The following is a 20,219-nucleotide window of genomic DNA, read 5'->3' as shown; positions in this document are numbered from 1 at the left end:
GGATGTGTTTTCTATGCAGGGTGTAACAGTGTTGGATGTGTTCTCTATAAAGGGTGTAACAGTGTCTCCATGCAGGGTTTAACAGTGTTGGATGTGTCTCTATGCAGGATGTAACAGTGTTGGATGTGTCTCTATGCATGATGTAACAGTGTTGGATGTGTCTATGCAGGGTGTAACAGTGTTGGATGTGTCTCTATGCAGGATGTAAGAGTGTTGGATGTGTCTCTATGCAGGTTGTAACAGTGTTGGATGTGTCTCTATGCAGGATGTAAGAGTGTTGGATGTGTCTCTATGCAGGATGTAAGAGTGTTGGATGTGTCTCTATGCAGGGTGTAACAGTGTTGGATGTGTCTCTATGTAGGATGTAAGAGTGTTGGATGTGCCTCTATGCAGGGTGTAACAGTGTTGGATGTGTCTCTATGCAGGATGTAACATTGTTGGATGTGTCTCTATGCAGGATGTAACAGTGTTGGATGTGTCTCTATGCAGGATGTAAGAGTGTTGGATGTGTCTCTATGCAGGGTTTAACAGTGTTGGATGTGTCTCTATGCAGGATGTAACAGTGTTGGATGTGTCTCTATGCAGGATGTAACAGTGTTGGATGTGTCTATGCAGGGTGTAAGAGTGTTGGATGTGTCTCTATGCAGGGTGTAACAGTGTTGGATGTGTCTCTATGCAGGATGTAACAGTGTTGAATGTGTCTCTATGCAGTATGTAACAGTGTTGGATGTGTCTATGAAGGGTGTAAAAGTGTTGGATGTGTCTCTATGAAGGGTGTAACAGTGTTGGATGTGTCTATGCAGGGTGTAAAAGTGTTGGATGTGTCTCTATGCAGGGTGTAACAGTGTTGGATGTGTCTCTCTGAAGGGTGTAACAGTGTTGGATGTGTCTATGCAGGGTGTAAAAGTGTTGGATGTGTCTATGCAGGGTGTAACAGTGTTGGATGTGTCTATGCAGGGTGTAACATTGTTGGATATGTCTCTATGCAGGGTGCAAAAGTGTTGGATGTGTCTCTATGCAGGGTGTAACAGTGTTGGATGTGTCTCTATGCAGGATGTAAAAGTGTTGGATGTGTCTCTGTGCAGGATGTAACAGTGTTGGATGTGTCTCTATGCAGGATGTAACAGTGTTGGATGTGTCCCTATGCAGGATGTATAAGTGTTGGATGTTTCTCTATGCAGGATGTAAGAGTGTTGGATGTGTCTCTATGCAGGATTTAACAGTGTTGGATGTGTCTCTATGCAGGATGTAAGAGTGTTGGATGTGTCTCTATGCAGGATTTAACAGTGTTGGATGTGTCTCTATGCAGGATGTAACAGTGTTGGATGTGTCTCTATGAAGGGTGTAACAGTGTTGGATGTGTCTATGCAGGGTGTAAAAGTGTTGGATGTGTCTCTATGCAGGGTGTAACATTGTTGGATGTGTCTCTATGCAGGGTGTGTAAAAGTGCTATGCAGGATGTAACAGTGATGGATGTGTCTCTATGCAGGATGTAACAGTGTTGGATGTGTCTCTATGCAGTAGTGATGAGCTGGCCGATCCGTAACCCGCGGGACCCGCGGGTCAACCCGCGGCGCTGGTGGGTCGAGTCAGGATTTCAGAGGAAATTATGCGGGCTGCGGGTGAGCAGGTCAGCCGCTCTCACACGCAAAAAGAAAAAAAAAATCACATGCTCTTGTTTTGTCTTTATTCCTAATAAGAATAAGAATAATAACAATAAAACAGTTTCAATACACTTGGGGTGTATACTTGAAGATTATTTTCCTTCATGATTTTACCGATTTTTTTTTACCGCGGGTCGCGGGGTGGGTTGAGCCATAGATTTGTATATGGGTTCGCGGGGCAGGTTGAGGCGGGTTGGGTTCCGTGGCGGGGCGGGTCATGAAAAAACCCGACCCGCACATCACTACTATGCAGTATGTAACAGTGTTGGATGTGTCTCCATGCAGGGTGTAACAGTGTTGGATGTGTCTCCATGCAGGGTGTAACAGTGTTGGATATGTCTCTATGCAGTATGTAACAGTGTTGGATATGTCTCTATGCAGGATGTAACAGTGTTGGATGTGTCCCTATGCAGGATGTATAAGTGTTGGATGTTTCTCTATGCAGGATGTAACAGTGTTGGATGTGTCTCTATGCAGTAGTGATGAGCTGGCCGACCCGTAACCCGCGGGACCCGCGGGTCAACCCGCGGCGCTGGTGGGTCGAGTCAGGATTTCAGAGGAAATTATGCGGGCTGCGGGTGAGCAGGTCAGCCGCTCTCACACGCAAAAAGAAAAAAAAAAATCACATGCTCTTGTTTTGTCTTTATTCCTAATAAGAATAAGAATAATAACAATAAAACAGTTTCAATACACTTGGGGTGTATACTTGAAGATTATTTTCCTTCATGATTTTACCGATTTTTTTTTACCGCGGGTCGCGGGGTGGGTTGAGCCATAGATTTATATATGGGTTCGCGGGGCAGGTTGAGGCGGGTTGGGTTCCGTGGCGGGGCGGGTCATGAAAAAACCCGACCCGCACATCACTACTATGCAGTATGTAACAGTGTTGGATGTGTCTCCATGCAGGGTGTAACAGTGTTGGATGTGTCTCCATGCAGGGTGTAACAGTGTTGGATATGTCTCTATGCAGTATGTAACAGTGTTGGATATGTCTCTATGCAGGATGTAACAGTGTTGGATGTGTCCCTATGCAGGATGTATAAGTGTTGGATGTTTCTCTATGCAGGATGTAACAGTGTTGGATGTGTCTCTATGCAGTAGTGATGAGCTGGCCGACCCGTAACCCGCGGGACCCGCGGGTCAACCCGCGGCGCTGGTGGGTCGAGTCAGGATTTCAGAGGAAATTATGCGGGCTGCGGGTGAGCAGGTCAGCCGCTCTCACACGCAAAAAGAAAAAAAATAATCACATGCTCTTGTTTTGTCTTTATTCCTAATAAGAATAAGAATAATAACAATAAAACAGTTTCAATACACTTGGGGTGTATACTTGAAGATTATTTTCCTTCATGATTTTACCGATTTTTTTTTACCGCGGGTCGCGGGGTGGGTTGAGCCATAGATTTATATATGGGTTCGCGGGGCAGGTTGAGGCGGGTTGGGTTCCGTGGCGGGGCGGGTCATGAAAAAACCCGACCCGCACATCACTACTATGCAGTATGTAACAGTGTTGGATGTGTCTCCATGCAGGGTGTAACAGTGTTGGATGTGTCTCCATGCAGGGTGTAACAGTGTTGGATATGTCTCTATGCAGTATGTAACAGTGTTGGATATGTCTCTATGCAGGATGTAACAGTGTTGGATGTGTCTCCATGCAGGGTGTAACAGTGTTGGATATGTCTCTATGCAGTATGTAACAGTGTTGGATATGTCTCTATGCAGGGTGTAACAGCGTTGGATGTGTCTCTATGCAGGATGTAACAGTGTTGGATGTGTCTCCACGCAGGGTGTAACAGTGTTGGATGTGTCTCTATGCAGGGTGTAACAGTGTTGGATGTGTCTCCATGCAGGGTGTAACAGTGTTGGATGTGTCTCTATGCAGGATGTAACAGTGTTGGATGTGTCTCCATGCAGGGTGTAACAGTGTTGGATATGTCTCTATGCAGTATGTAACAGTGTTGGATATGTCTCTATGCAGGGTGTAACAGCGTTGGATGTGTCTCTATGCAGGATGTAACAGTGTTGGATGTGTCTCCACGCAGGGTGTAACAGTGTTGGATGTGTCTCTATGCAGGGTGTAACAGTGTTGGATGTGTCTCCATGCAGGGTGTAACAGTGTTGGATGTGTCTCTATGCAGGATGTAACAGTGTTGGATGTGTCTCCATGCAGGGTGTAACAGTGTTGGATATGTCTCCATGCAGGATGTAACAGTGTTGGATGTGTCTCTATGCAGGATTTAACAGTGTTTTAGTCTAGTTTTAGTCGACTAAATATCAAAAGATTTCAGTCGACTATATGTACAGTTGATTTAGTCTACTAAAATCTATTTTGACGGGCATTGATGGCGTCATAATACCTGATTCCTAGACCGGCTACCGAAAATAGCAGATGTACAAGCTCACAACGTGGTGCACAGACGCGTTGTGAGCTTGTAGATCTGCTATTTTCGGAGTGTGACACTCACACACAACCAAGCATAACATTACTTGTCTTAGTTCTACTGGATGTCCTCTCCACTAGGCCCTCCCAACATTGTGGTCTCGTTTTTATTTTGTTTTCGTCAGTGAAAAAAGTAAACATTTTACGTCATAGTTTTAGTCGTCAAAATTAACACTTGTTGGATCTGTTCTCCATGCAGGGTCTGACTCAGAGCTTGGTCACCATGAAGCTAACGACGTGTCTGGACACCTGTTGACTGACCAGCTCAACACCAGGTAGGCAACGCGAAGCCACAAGGAGCTGGACATAGATATGATTTATGTAGGACTGTCACTGACTGAAGAGATTTCTAGCCAACTAGGCTGCCAAGCACAATAATATTATAACCATAACCATAAATATGTTGTTTTAAAAATCGTTTTAACTGAATTGGATGGCAGAGTCCGCACCGCAGCTACCCTCACCGGAGGGGGGGGGGGGGACGACGACAATATTTATCTGTCAAACAAAATGTGATGTCTCAACTCCTACAATTCCAAGTTCTTGTCAAGGTGGGGGGTCCCCAGTTCAAATATTTGCGGGGTCGCGGACTGAAAAGGTTGAGAACCACTGATTTAAGTGACTTAGAACGTGGCATGGTTTGTATTGCCAAACAAGCTGGTCTGAGTATTTCAGAAACTGTTGATCCACTGGGAACTTCACGCACAACCATCTCTAGGGTTTACAGAGAATTCATCAGTTTAAGCAATGTTTTTTTCCAAGCTTCTATTGTCGAATTTTGGTGAGCCTGTGCATATTAGCCTCAGTTTCCTGGTGTGGGCTAATGATAATAATAATAATTTAGTCCCCACTGCTGTTTTTTGGGCACCGTATATTTGCCCCCTGCATTTATCCATCTTATAATTTCTAGAAGCTGTGAACGGCATCAGTACGACACTCGGGGAGCAGTTAAGGGTTAAGTGTCTTGCTCAGGGACACTTCGAACACATTGCCGGGGGTGGGAATTGAACCAGAGACCTTCTGCTTCCCAGGCGGGCTCAGTACCAATTCAGCTATGGCCACCGTTGCTCCTGTAGCCCATCTGCCTCAAGGTTTGACCTGTTATGCATTCAGAGATGCTCTCCTGCATTCCTTGGTTGTAACAAGTAGTTATATGAGTTACTGTTGCCTTTCTGTCAGCTCAAACCAGTTTGACCATTCTCCTCTGACCTCTCTTTCACCCACATAACTAACACTCACTGGATCTTTTCTCTTGTTTGGACCATTTCCTGTAAACCCTAGAGATGGCTGTGCGTGAAAATCCCCATGGACAGTGGTGGAAAAAGTACTGATTTTTTTTTACTTAAAGGCATTGTAGGGAACATTAAGCCTAAATTTAAAAAATATTTATATATATATTTTTTGCATTTTTTCCCCTCTATCAGCCACTATATAATGATGCTGGCTGTTTTCCTGCATTGAAACACAGTACTCTTTCTGAAAACCGTATTTTCCCTGCATTGTTTATGTTTGTGCAGTTCGTTTCCCGGCCACCAGGGGGTGATGCCTCCATAGACTTCCATAGACTTCCTTACGTCCCGGACAAACATAACAACAACAACAACAATAGGGAAAATAGGGTTTTCAGAAAGAGGCCTGTGTTTCAATGCACGAAAACACCCCAGCATCATTATATAGTGGCTGATAGAGGGGAGAAAATGCAAAAAAAATATATATAAATATTTTTTAAATTTAGGCTTAATGTTCCCTACAATGCCTTTAAGTAAACGCAAATGATGCAATATTTGCATCTGAGATTTAGTGGAGTAGAAGTAAAAGTATTGAAAAGTGGAAATACTCCAGTAAAGTAAAAATACCTCAAAAGTGTACTTAAGTACAGTACTTGAGAAAATGTACTTCCACCACTGCCCGTGGATCAGCAGTGTCTGAAACACTGAGACCTGCTTGTTTGGCATCACCAACCATGCCACGTTCAAAGTCTCTTAAATCACCTTTCCCCCCATCTTGATGCTCGGTTGAACTGCAGCAGATCGTCTTGACCACAGATATAGAAACCTAGATACCTCATTGGCCTCTGCAGCTCATTGGAGCAACGTGCTTGGTATGGTGGCCGCCATTTTTCCGGGGGGACGGGCACTGGCCAATCACAGCGCGTTGACTACTGGCCAATCACAGCATGTCTTTTCCAGGACTTGTCAGAATCTAGTTGTCCCGCCCCCACCTTCCTCTGATTGGCCTACTGAACGCCCCCTTCTGTGACGCACACGGAAGTTTCCAGCTTGCCCCCCAGAAGCGGAAGTGCGTCCGAGATGCATACGCTTCAGAGCCAGAGGAGGCGTCTACCTTTATATGTCTATGGTCTTGACCATGTGTGCATGCCTGAATACATTGGGTTGCTGCCATGTGATTGGCCGATAAGAAACGTGCATTTAGGATTAGTTGGACAAGTGAACTCTGTGTGTTTCTATGTGCAGGGCGTTGCTGAAAATGAGCACTTGTGCTCAGCTACTACCCTGGGTATATAAAAAAAAAAAAAAAAAAAAAAAGAACCTGATAAAGTGGCAGCGAGTGTATTATGAACGATGGCGTTGGATCACTTTTTGGATCACGATTTATGAATGATAGAAACACTGACAGCCAATCAGAATCCTCGCGTATCCGCGCGCCTGCTGTAGCCGCTACCATTGACAATCACTTGGATCTAAACAAACGCGCTGTACGATGTCTGTGTGTGTGTGTGTGTGTGTGTGTGTGTGTGTGTGTGTGTGTGTGTGTGTGTGTGTGTGTGTGTGTGTGTGTGTGTGTGTGTGTGTGTGTGTGTGTGTGTGTGTGTGTGTGTGTGTGTGTGTGCGTGTGTGTGTGTGTGTGTTTGGACGGGACGACGGGAGCATGTACCGTGGTGTGTGTGTGTGTGTGTGTGTGTGTGTGTGTGTGTGTGTGTGTGTGTGTGTGTTCGCGACGGGAGCATGTACCGTGGACTTTACTATATAACTTGGGGTCCAAGACATATAAATGCCATTAAATGGGGGTCCATAGCCCTAATGCATGTCCAACTGGGGGTCCTTGAAATTAAAATGGTTGAGATTCACTGCTAGAGCCGTAAAAAAAAACGCTCTTACGGGGGTCCCTGGCATATCTTTTCAAATGGGGGTCCGCGGGCTAACAAGTGTCAATTTGGGGGTCCTTGACATAAAAACGTTTGAGAACCACTCCACAGTACAAACTCACTTTCGATCCCTGATACTGTCTGTTCTCAGCGCATAAGCCAAACTGCACACGTTGGGTGCTCATATTCCCCTACGGGTATGGTCTAGTAATAGTAATAATAATAGAAAAAAATAGATTCAGCAGGTTGTAACACAAAGGGATGAATAAAATAGTAGCTGAATCCAGGAGATTGAGACATACTGCTGTAAATCCTCTGCCCTTGGACGTTGTGGGAATTAGTGTGGTGAGAGAACAATGAACAGGTGTAGATACGAGTTTAGTCAAAGTGCGTCAACACATTAACAGCAGTGTTGGGCAGTAACGAGATAAAAGTAACGTGTTATTGTAATACTATAATTTATTCCAGTAACGACTAATATATCAAATTACTGTATCGTTTTGAGTAATAATATTACAGTGACTATTTCCCCAATAAAAACTTGTTACAATATTCACTGGCTTTGGTGGAAATGCAGCCATAGTCGGGAGTAATCTGCGTAATATTTTTGGTTACAACAAAAAGGATTGCTATAGAGTGTTTGTTCAGTAACAGGGGTCTCCCCGTCTCTCCAGCTCTTCAATAAACAGAAAATACATTTTTGGGTGGGTTGCAAAATTTCAGCCAATCAAGAGAGATCTATCAATTTCATTTGTAGTGTTTCAGTTCCAATGTTTTCTGCTCATTTCTTTGTGTCATCACTTCCAATTGCACTTGTTTAATCAGTATCCTGTCTGAGTTCTGTAGCCTGATTGGATACAATTATTATCCAAACCTGAAATTGCATTTTCGGTTTGATAAAGAGCTGGAGAGACATGGAGACTCCTGTTACTGAACAAACACTCTATACTATAGCAATGAGTACTATCAGAATATAGAGCTATTTAAAACATTTTTTTTAAACTAAAGCAAATCACTTACCCTACCTCTAAACACCAGCATCGGTATTCTGAGAAGATTTTGCAGAAAATAGCACATCGACAAGGCGACTCATTGTGAGCTTGTCGATCTGCTATTTGCAGCGAAGATATTTAGATTAGAGCGAAAACAGAAAAGTTACTGGTATAGAGCCCTGAGGGACTACGCTCAACAACATAATGGGATTTAAGTGGTTTGCAACAGTGCAGTTCAGAACTCCAGTCTAACCCCCCCCTCCATTCCCAAAGAATAAGGAGTCACAATGTCCCTCAACTTGTTTTAAAGTACATAAAATGAATGGATATGAATAAGGGCGGATTCACACTATGGTCCCGGGTGCGCACTCCAGACCGCTTGGCAGGTGTCGCGCTAGTGTGAATGTTGCGCATCGTTCCCCGAAACGGATCACCGTTCCGTACCCGAAACCACCTCCGGAGGCAGTCTCGGATCCGGATCATGCGTTTTCGGGTACGGTACGCTGCAATGTGAAAGCAAGCGTACCGTTAGACGGAAGTGGACCGCTATTTGGAATAGGTGACGGTATATAAACTCGACAAAAACAGGCAACAAAAACACGTCGCAGATCAATCCACAGGGGTTCAACCATGGCCGGATCCGGGAAAGGATCCCTCTGGTCTAATGAAGAAATGTCATGCTTGCTGACATTTGTGCAAACGAGGATATACAAACACAATTGGACAATACACACAAAAAAGGGATGCCCTGTGCTCTTCTTTTTCTCTATGAAGAAAAGTACAAGTACAGTTGACACAAACGCATTCCGCAACGCTGCCTGTCTGTTGTTTAATCTGCGCATCCGCGCATTACGTGCAGATCTCATCCTCTGGACTGCAAAGCCATAGCTGGTCATGTAGGAAGGTGTGCGATAGGATCACACTTGCCATAGTCTCCAAAGTAATAATAATAATAAGAGAAAGTTCACTTTTGGTTATTTAAAAAGAGTCTCCTTATTGTATGTATTAATTTATTAGCCCTACATGGAAGAAACGTTAACTTTAGAGCTTTTGGTTATAATTTAAAAAGACTGTAGAGCAGTTTGTGTGCAGACTCACCTTTTTATTTTTTATTTATTTATGATTTGTGGGTCCAGCACTGTGTGTAAAAAAGAACTGTGGGGACGTGCATCTCCTGCCTTTGTTCATATTTAAAATAAAAATTATATTTGCCAATGCAAGATCAGTGTGGTTATCTGCTCTATATTGTTATATCAAAAATAGCAGATCAACAAGCTCAATGTGTTGCATTGCGCCGCATTTTCAGCTTGTAGCTTGGCTATTTTTGCTACTTTTGTGTGATACTGTATGACAATAGGGCATTCATTTATGATGAAAAAGCATTAAAAGTTGCAATATGGCGATACAGGGTTTCTTCCTAACAGCAAAGATATGTAGTGTTTCGAGAGAACCTCTTGTGATTTCACACTAATAAGATTTGATAAAACAAAACAAAAAAAAACATATATATATATATATATAGTATATCTTGTGGATATCTTGTGGAGTTTCAGCTACTATGCATCCCAGAAATATATAGCTTATAAGGCTTTGTAATTTGAAATTTGTAAGTAAATATGGTGGGTGCATTTCCCCTTTCCGACATGTCGCCTTTCCGACGTTGACGAACCCTATACCTAACCCTAACCCTAACCGCACGCGGAAGCCACTAGTCGGAGTGGTGAGATGTCGGAATGGAGAGTGAACACCATATATGGTAACTCATTTAGATGTAGGCCTACGTAGGTTTATGGTTTCCCAAGGACTATAGCCGTTTCACTCATGATGCAATTTCTCTTTCATAACAGATACATACATGTGCCAGATAATCCCCACACCAAGAGAGTAAAAAAAGAAAAGACGTTGGATTGATTGATTGATGTACTTTGAGACATGAGACATGAGAAACAGTACATGGAAGTACAATTCACAATACAAGGTTTCAGTCATTCAGTCCGACTTCACTGTATAGGCTACTATAGTTGCCTTTTCATAAATGATATATTTTTGTACTTAAGCTGTCGTGAAAGTTTATAATATTTAGAGAAATTTAAAGTTTCAAATGCAAAAGTAGTAGTAGTTGTGAAGGTTAGCAAACTGGACATTTAGACTGAATGTTTCCTGTATCCTCATCTTGCGCTAATGCACCCAAGTGTTTCACCAGGTTTTATTTGTGTTGTTTCTCATAAGCGTGCATCCGTTGTCCAACACAGCAGTCTGTGCCTTGACTTCTGTGCGCTCACTGCGCTCAGTGCGTTGACTCTCTCCCCAGCCGCAACCCTATATTTATGCGCGACCAGCACAAACATTGTCGCATAGTTGATGACGTCTGTGTCCACTGGCGAACCACTATGTGCATGCCGCCACCTATAGGATCGGGGGTATATATGCAAGTGTACTCTGGTGCGCAAGGATCTTGGCCAATGTGAATGCTGGCCTGCTGGTAGAGGCCATTCGTACTCGGGAACGGTTCGAATGCAAACGGACCCAGTGTGAAGCCGCCCTAAGACTCTCTGTACCCTCAACCTACTGTATATTCTCTCTCCACTCTGACCCGTTCCGTTTTCATGCCAGGGCAGCTTTCATAATGATGTCTGATTTCATTTAGACACTTCAGCTCATGATTAACCATTTACCATTTATTGCAAGGATATTGCATTCACTTTGGCGGTGTGACTCTGCTCCTGTGATATTACAGATTACCTGCGCAAGCATAACACAGAATCTGAGATCACAAACCCCCCGAAGCAGAGCATAAGATACAGTTATTACATGAACATAACATTGAACATTCAAGTGCATGAGTTAAGATACCACCTATTATATTACAATCCATAGAAACACAGTACAATACACAGAATCAACCATTAACATATGAAGCTACATGCCGCAGGAGGAGGCCGGGGGGGGGAGGTAATTTTAACACTGACAGCTGTAGAACCAGCTGTGACAGCTAAACACTTAGAATGAACAGTGAATAGAGGACTGCTTAAATGAACCGCCTGAGATGCACTGTGGGCGTATGTGAGTTAGCTTGTAGCAAATGAGAATGAACGTGAAGAGACAGACTAGACTTGTGGGAGTATGTATGAATTAACTTGTTAGCGAATGAATGGCCTGCCTTCCGTGCCTATATGAACTATCGCTACGCTGGATTTATAATTGGACGCACGAGATAGAACATAGCCGAACATAGCTGATCTACAAGCTGCAAACTTGTAGATAAGATATTTTCGTAAATCAGGCACTCTCAAAACGATCGGAGAAAGAAAGAATCTACCATCTAAATGGGTTCTACAGATCAACTTCATCGAAGTGTAGCCTATTCTTTGTCTTGTCTATATAGCTTGCAAATGATGATGATATTATTATATATAAAGAAAAACATCACATGGATGCAACTGGGACGTATCATCAGTGTTGTAGCCTGGGGTCATCGGGTGTTTCAGGTCTCGCAACATACAACATACACCTTCGCCCAGGTGACCCAGCCAGGGTTGATCAAGCCCCGACTTACGTCCCAGTAGCTACCCACGGTCAGTCCAATAGGGCAAGACAGGGCAGTCCGCTTCTCCGGAAGTACTCTGCCGGGACTCGGGGAGGCTCTGGCACGTGAAGGGACTAGGCTCTGTGGGTTGTCTCCTGGCCGGGCTTCTCCTTCGTCTCACCAGGTCCAGGACTTGAGCGCTGCGCCAGATCAGGTGCACCGCCCCGATCCAAACATTTCCTTCTGGCGTGATGGTTCCTTGGGTCGATACCACTAGATTGGGCCGTCTAATGGTATTAGCTCCACTTGCGGTTAGCTGGAATGGCCCTCCTAAAGGCCTCACCGTGGGTTTGTTGGGCTTCTTCCTCACGGAAGACACAGCCTGGGGCGCTAACCCATACTGCTCCCGGGATGCCGTCTACATTCCGGCTGTCACCAGTCTCTCCTGTGGTCACCAAACTATTCCTGCTTGTCACGTAGTCTATTCCTATGAGCCACTATAAATAGAATAACTAATAAAGAAAAACATCACAAGTGATGTTTTTAATAATATTATATAATAATATTATTGTCTCCGCCAGGAGACTATGTTTTCGTTCTCGTCCTTCCGTGTGTCCACCAAGCTAACATTGGTCAAGCTTCACGTGACACGTGACAATATGTTGAAAGGGTGTGCTTTGAATGGCTAGCGAGACGCATGATGAAATAGAGACCTATAAATAGGTGAGTCACTTCAAAAGATCATTTATATCTTTTGAAGTGAGGTAAGACAGGATTAATCAGGAACTGATTAATCCTGGCGGAGACCTGTGCTGGCGGAGACCTGTGCTCCGAGGAGCACATTTTCTAGTTATTATTATTGTCTCCGCCAGGAGAGTTTGTTTTCACTTTCCGTCAGCCAAGCAAACATTGGTCGAGCCTCACGTGACACTTGACAATACGGTGAAATAGTGTGATCTGATTGGCTAGTGACATATAACGGGCTATAAATACATGTGTCACTTTGAAAGAGTCTTTGCCTCTTTCAAAGTGAGGTAAGACAGGAATAATCACAAAATGGCTGAGAAATGGCGGATACTGTAACAATTGGATAGGACACTTACACAGACAGGACAGATAGGACACTTACACAGACAGGACGGATAGGACACTTACATAGACAGGACGGATAGGACACTTATACAGACAGGACGGATAGGACACTTATACAGACAGGACGGATAGGACACTTATACAGACAGGACGGATAGGACAGGTATACAGTAACTCCAGGCGGGGATACCAGTTTTATCCAACTAAGGTTTGGATAAAACAGACGGATAGGACACGGATAGGACACTTGTGTCATGTTACTATGACACAGTAACATGTTCTAATTAGAACATAAGAATTAGAACATTCCCAACATTCCCAACACAAGTCTGCTGGCGGAGACTTGTGCTCCGAGGAGCACTTTTTCTAGTTATTATTATTATTATTCATTTAAATAATTGTCTCCGCCAGAGGTGGAGAGTATGTTTTCGTCTCCGTCCTTCCGTGTGTCCGCCAAGCTAACATTGGTCAAGCTTCACGTGACACGTGACAATATGTTGAAAGGGTGTGCTTTGATTGGCTAGCGAGACGCATGACGAAATAGAAACCTATAAATAGGTGTGTCACTTCAAAAAATCATTTATATTTTTTGAAGTGAGCTTCCATCAGCCAAGCTAACATTGGTCAAGTGACACGTGACAATATGTAATATAAATAGGTAAGACAGGATTAATCAGGAACAGTACTGGCGGAGACCTGTGCTCCGAGGAGCACATTTTCTAGTTAATTAATGTATTCATTTATTTACCTTGGTGATGTTGATTGAATACAAAGTAAAAGCCTTTCTGTTAATTAACTCTGATGTTTGCACAAATGTAACCAAATGGACCCCTTCCAACAGCATATTCACAGTATTTTAGCAATATGTTAAACAAGGGATAAAAAAATGACACGTTATGTGTGTCTTCTCCATTTCAGTATCAGTAAATCTGTGATCAAACTCGTGTGGTCTGTTTTAGAAGTCTGTGCTCGACGTCATGATCTTTTGAAGGAAGCCGTGGATGCACATTTATGTGAATTAAATGAACCTGGCATCGTATAGTTGCACCCCACAGTTAGGCTGTCTACGCCAGCTTCAGTAGGTGCAGATATCCCGACGTTGACTAGCGGAGCGATTGAGTGTCTGTGTGTTCACATGAGGAGCGCAATGTGACCCTGCTGATCCAAGCGAGTACACTTGTCCCTCCCCGTTTTAGAATGAAAAGTCCTTTGGAATGACTGTTCATACTGATCATAGGCTTCTCCAGTGGTTTGCAAACTTTTTTAGCTCAAGAAATGTAATGTCTCACTGGAACCCTAACCTCGCGTCACCAGTCTTTCCACCTCGGAGGAAAGCCTGGTATGCGTTATTAAAGACCTGTGTGATCCGGTCTAGGCCAAGCCTACTGAAAAAAAAAATCAATAATCTCTTTCCGGATTTTGCCCATCCAGTTTTGCGGAGCCGCTTTGTTTTGGTTCCCCAATCCCTATTTAAGTCGAAGAGAATTTCCCCGTGGGATAATACAGACACTAAATAGTCTCCGGAAAGTACACTCACATTTATATTTAAAAAATAAGCTAAACTACTCCGCATCAAGGATTTTATTAGGACAGACCTATTTTGGGGTGACGTAAATGTTTTATTTCCGGTAGGTCAGTGTAGAGAGACAGGAAACCAAATGAACAGAGATAGGACAGACAGACAAGGCAAGACCCCATATCTTCACTGTTGTATTTCTCTTCACCTTGTATTTACATTATTTCAATGTGTTTTTTTCATGAGTTAATGACCTGCTTTGTCATTACAAGTTGTGCAAAGGTATCAAAAATATTTAAAAAAATCTGATTATACAATGTGTCGCAATGTGATACATTAAAGTGGTTAAGTGTGTCTGTAGGTTTTGATAAATATTGAACCAATGAAAAGTATTAACAAGAGCTTGTCTAAATAATAACTACATTGGAACACAGGTTTTTTTTCTACTTTCCTGAAAAGTAACACTTTTGGACGTACACGGTTTCCACCCGACAGCGACGATATCGTAATAAGGGTTTTTAGTCATGCTTTTAAGTTCTATCCTCTGGGTGTTTGTTTCATTATGCCATGAATTGTTGTGGTTGAATCTATGGAGGTGCAACAGTTAACTCTTTCACTGCAAAAGTATATACATTAATAAACTCACCCACTGCCAGCGATTTTCGTGTTTTATAACGTTTTCAACTGGTCACAGAAAATTTAGATCCATTATGATCCATTGTGGGATCGTGTGTAGACACAAAAAGTATCCATGGCCGATCACCAGAGGCTAGTGTGGTCACTCCGGATGATAGATTATAGCTCAATCTTTTATAAAACAATAAAAAAACTATTCGACGCGTTAACATGTCCATGGCAGGATTCGACGCGTTAACACGTCCATGGCAGGATTCGACGCGTTCACGCGTCCATGGCAGGCAAAGAGTTAATCTAACTAATCAATGTAATTGATTATAAGAAAATAATTGCTAATCGATCATGTAATAAAATAATCAAGTAATTGAAACTTATTTTGTGCACGTCATTGCTAAAAGGTAAAAAAAAGTACAGTATCTGAAAATAGCAGGGAGGGAATTCATTAAAATCGTGGTTTTACCTATACCTATCTAATATTGGAGTTATTGCAAACCGACCACTAGGGGGCGAGCCCAACTCATTTGCGATGGTTTTGGAAAACCTTATGCCCATACCTAACATCATGCCAAAAATCAAAAACTTGTCACCAAGTGCACAATCTTGGTGATTTTTGACGAATTCCCTCCCGGCTAATAATAGAAAAGTTGATCTACAAATCGAGGTGCAAACATCTACAGGCTCACAAACAATCTACAAGCTCATTGTGACGTGTTGTGAATTTGTAGGGTTCATCGAAAAATAAATCGATAGAAAAATCGCGAAGAAAATAATTGATAGTTGCAGCCCTATTTGAAACAGCAATCGTTTCGAGCTTGTGGATCTAGTATTTTTGACACTTTTGTGTGACGCTGTGTTATGATCAAGTAGGGTGTTAATTTACAAAAAAAACACAAAAAGTTAAAGTTAAAAGAGAGATGGAGATAAGAGCAGTGGTGTTAAGTACATTTACTCAAGTACTGTACTTAAGTATTATTTTGATGTATTTTTACTTTACTGGAGTAATTTAAATGTTCTGTACTTTTACTACTTTAACTCCACTACATCTCAGAGGCAAATATTGTACTTTTACTCCACTACAATTATTTGAAAACTTTAGTTACTAGTTACTTTGCAATTATCAATTATTACATTATAAAACATACATTTAACCTGTAGAACGAGCTAACGCTGGATCCAAGCGAGTACACTTGTCCCTCCCCGTTTTAGAATGAAAAGTCCTTTGGAATGACTGTTCATACTGATCATAGGCTTCTCTCACTCTGCCTACTGTAAGTATACACACCAGTGGTTTGCAAACTTTTTTAGCTCAAGAAATGTAATGTCTCACTGGAACCCTAACCTCGCGTCACCAGTCTTTCCACCTCGGAGGAAAGCCTGGTATGCGTTATTAAAGACCTGTGTGATCCGGTCTAGGCCAAGCCTACTGAAAAAAAAAATCAATAATCTCTTTCCGGATTTTGCCCATCCAGTTTTGCGGAGCCGCTTTGTTTTGGTTCCCCAATCCCTATTTAAGTCGAAGAGAATTTCCCTGTGGGATAATACAGACACTAAATAGTCTCCGGAAAGTACACTCACATTTATATTTAAAAAATAAGCTAAACTACTCCGCATCAAGGATTTTATTAGGACAGACCTATTTTGGGGTGACGTAAATGTTTTATTTCCGGTAGGTCAGTGTAGAGAGACAGGAAACCAAATGAACAGAGATAGGACAGACAGACAAGGCAAGACCCCATATCTTCACTGTTGTATTTCTCTTCACCTTGTATTTACATTATTTCAATGTGTTTTTTTCATGAGTTAATGACCTGCTTTGTCATTACAAGTTGTGCAAAGGTATCAAAAATATTTAAAAAAATCTGATTATACAATGTGTCGCAATGTGATACATTAAAGTGGTTAAGTGTGTCTGTAGGTTTTGATAAATATTGAACCAATGAAAAGTATTAACAAGAGCTTGTCTAAATAATAACTACATTGGAACACAGGTTTTTTTTCTACTTTCCTGAAAAGTAACACTTTTGGACGTACACGGTTTCCACCCGACAGCGACGATATCGTAATAAGGGTTTTTAGTCATGCTTTTAAGTTCTATCCTCTGGGTGTTTGTTTCATTATGCCATGAATTGTTGTGGTTGAATCTATGGAGGTGCAACAGTTAACTCTTTCACTGCAAAAGTATATACATTAATAAACTCACCCACTGCCAGCGATTTTCGTGTTTTATAACGTTTTCAACTGGTCACAGAAAATTTAGATCCATTATGATCCATTGTGGGATCGTGTGTAGACACAAAAAGTATCCATGGCCGATCACCAGAGGCTAGTGTGGTCACTCCGGATGATAGATTATAGCTCAATCTTTTATAAAACAATAAAAAAACTATTCGACGCGTTAACATGTCCATGGCAGGATTCGACGCGTTAACACGTCCATGGCAGGATTCGACGCGTTCACGCGTCCATGGCAGGCAAAGAGTTAATCTAACTAATCAATGTAATTGATTATAAGAAAATAATTGCTAATCGATCATGTAATAAAATAATCAAGTAATTGAAACTTATTTTGTGCACGTCATTGCTAAAAGGTAAAAAAAAGTACAGTATCTGAAAATAGCAGGGAGGGAATTCATAAAAATCGTGGTTTTACCTATACCTATCTAATATTGGAGTTATTGCAAACCGACCACTAGGGGGCGAGCCCAACTCATTTGCGATGGTTTTGGAAAACCTTATGCCCATACCTGTGGCAGCGGTGGCCTAGTGGTTAGAGGGGCGGCCTTGATACCGGAAGGTCCCTAGTTCGATTCCCCAATTCATCACATCAATCATGAATCACCGCTGAATAGCCCTTGAGCAAGGCTTCCATGCAGGGTCCGGCTGGAAACAAGCTTCGTGCTTAGTCCGACACCCTGGGTAAACAACAAACTTTGCTTTGCTTTACCTAACATCATGCCAAAAATCAAAAACTTGTCACCAAGTGCACAATCTTGGTGATTTTTGACGAATTCCCTCCCGGCTAATAATAGAAAAGTTGATCTACAAATCGAGGTGCAAACATCTACAGGCTCACAAACAATCTACAAGCTCATTGTGACGTGTTGTGAATTTGTAGGGTTCATCGAAAAATAAATCGATAGAAAAATCGCGAAGAAAATAATTGATAGTTGCAGCCCTATTTGAAACAGCAATCGTTTCGAGCTTGTGGATCTAGTATTTTTGACACTTTTGTGTGACGCTGTGTTATGATCAAGTAGGGTGTTAATTTACAAAAAAAACACAAAAAGTTAAAGTTAAAAGAGAGATGGAGATAAGAGCAGTGGTGTTAAGTACATTTACTCAAGTACTGTACTTAAGTATTATTTTGATGTATTTTTACTTTACTGGAGTAATTTAAATGTTCTGTACTTTTACTACTTTAACTCCACTACATCTCAGAGGCAAATATTGTACTTTTACTCCACTACAATTATTTGAAAACTTTAGTTACTAGTTACTTTGCAATTATCAATTATTACATTATAAAACATACATTTAACCTGTAGAACGAGCTAACGCTGGCTGCTTATCTCTCTGCCTGGCAACACCAGGTTGCCAGGTCCGGAGAGAAACAAGCAACGAGCGTTAGCTCGTTCTGTTATTAGCGGTTAGCTTGTCGGGACTTTCATCGCCTGTAAGGGTCTCATGGGGCTCCACAATGAGTGCTAGGAGAAAAAAAAACAGACTTTGCATTTGTTAAAATAGGCGAATTTGGGCTATGCTCGCGCCTCCTATTATGCCAACGGTGGGGGTCGACAGGGGGATTTGTGGAGTAACTCAATGGGCATTTCTACGTTGGTGAGTGATTTGCCACATATCAAAGATAACACTAAAAATGAACGGATGTCTCCTTTAACCAGTAATCCAGTAACCACTTTAGCCCTATTTTATACGTAAGTTATTTAAAAATAGCCGATCTAGAAGCTCGTAGCTTGTAGATCTGCTATTTTCAAACATTTTTGTACTTTTACTTTTGGTACTTCAAGTACATTTTGATACCAATACTTTTGTACTTTTACTCAATTTTGAATTCCGGACTTTTACTTTTATTTTAACAGAGTATGTCTATATTGCAATATTGATACTTTTACTTAAGTAAAAAATATCTTAGTACTTTTCCCACCACCGGATAAGAGGTTCCTGCCTAACAGCAAGGATTTGTGTCACCTGTCCCCCACAGCATAATGTCTGTGAACCCTCCGAGCAGCAGCGATGCGTGCCTCAGCATCGTGCACAGTCTCATGTGCCACCGGCAGGGCGGCGAGAACGAGGGCTTCGCCAAGCGGGCCATCGAGAGCCTGGTGAAGAAGCTGAAGGAGAAGAAGGACGAGCTGGACTCGCTCATCACGGCCATCACCACCAACGGTGTCCACCCCAGTAAGTGTGTCACCATCCAGAGGACCCTGGACGGACGGCTGCAGGTCAGTGACACACAGTCAGTGACGCTTTCTTTGTTGTTATTGTATGTATGTGTGTGTGTGTGTGTGTGTGTGTGTGTGTGTGTGTGTGTGTGTGTATATATATATATATACTAGAGGTCCGGCCGCCGTTAGCCGCGCACGGGGTACCACCAAAATCGTGGGATAAAAATGTCCAAAAGAAAAAAAAAAGATATATATATAGTGTTATATATAGTGTTGGTACCCCCGCGGACCCCCGTGGAACATGGCGGACCCTTTCGCCTGTTTTTTTTTTTTTCATGAAGGTGGTTGCTTGTTTCTGGTGTCAATGTGGCAACACTGATATTTTCTTGTGTTTTGTGCTTGTCTTCAGGCAACGTGGCAACGCAGATGTGTGTTGACTGTGTAGTTGTTGTGGGGACATGAGAAAGTCGGCTGCGTGTTTTTTGTTGTGTTTGGGATGTACATGGAACGTGAATGACGGACATATTGTGATACAGACATGACTGAAGTGAAAGCAACGGCCTGGGTCATCAAAAAGTTAAAGGGTCTACACCATGAATTTTAACTTTTTCTTCATTTTTGTGTGTTTTTGGTCTCCCCCACCTCTCTTCTGTTCCAACAAATACCCGACTTCGAGCATGCAGGCTTTCATAGGCTATCTGTGGTTTCTATGTAAATTGGTCTGAAAACAGTCCGTCAGATTTGTTCCCCCTGCCTACGTCACGTCTGGGAACAATTCCTCCCGTTTTTCAGTTCTAACCAAAAAAAAAAATCCCCCCCCAAAAAAAAAAAAAAATAATTCATTTTT

At 42.3% G+C, this 20,219-nt stretch overlaps 1 protein-coding gene across 2 annotated transcripts in view; it reads left to right on the top strand.

Annotated features, from left to right (window-relative positions):
• The window catches only part of smad10a (SMAD family member 10a), an 86,721-nt gene that overhangs the window by 4,825 nt on the left and 61,677 nt on the right, over positions 1 to 20,219 (top strand). For both annotated transcript variants that reach the window (XM_084080030.1, XM_084080029.1), the window contains exons 2-3: positions 4,301 to 4,376; positions 19,189 to 19,429. In XM_084080030.1, the coding sequence (XP_083936156.1) occupies positions 4,301 to 4,376; positions 19,189 to 19,429 (317 nt within the window). The remainder of the gene's footprint in view (positions 1 to 4,300; positions 4,377 to 19,188; positions 19,430 to 20,219) is intronic.

Source organism: Gymnoscopelus microlampas, assembly GCF_963454915.1.
Source record: "Gymnoscopelus microlampas genome assembly, chromosome: 15".
In the NCBI taxonomy this organism is placed as follows: Eukaryota; Metazoa; Chordata; class Actinopteri; order Myctophiformes; family Myctophidae; genus Gymnoscopelus; species Gymnoscopelus microlampas.
Note: the sequence above shows the minus strand (reverse complement) of the source record. Positions and strands in the feature narration are given on the sequence as shown.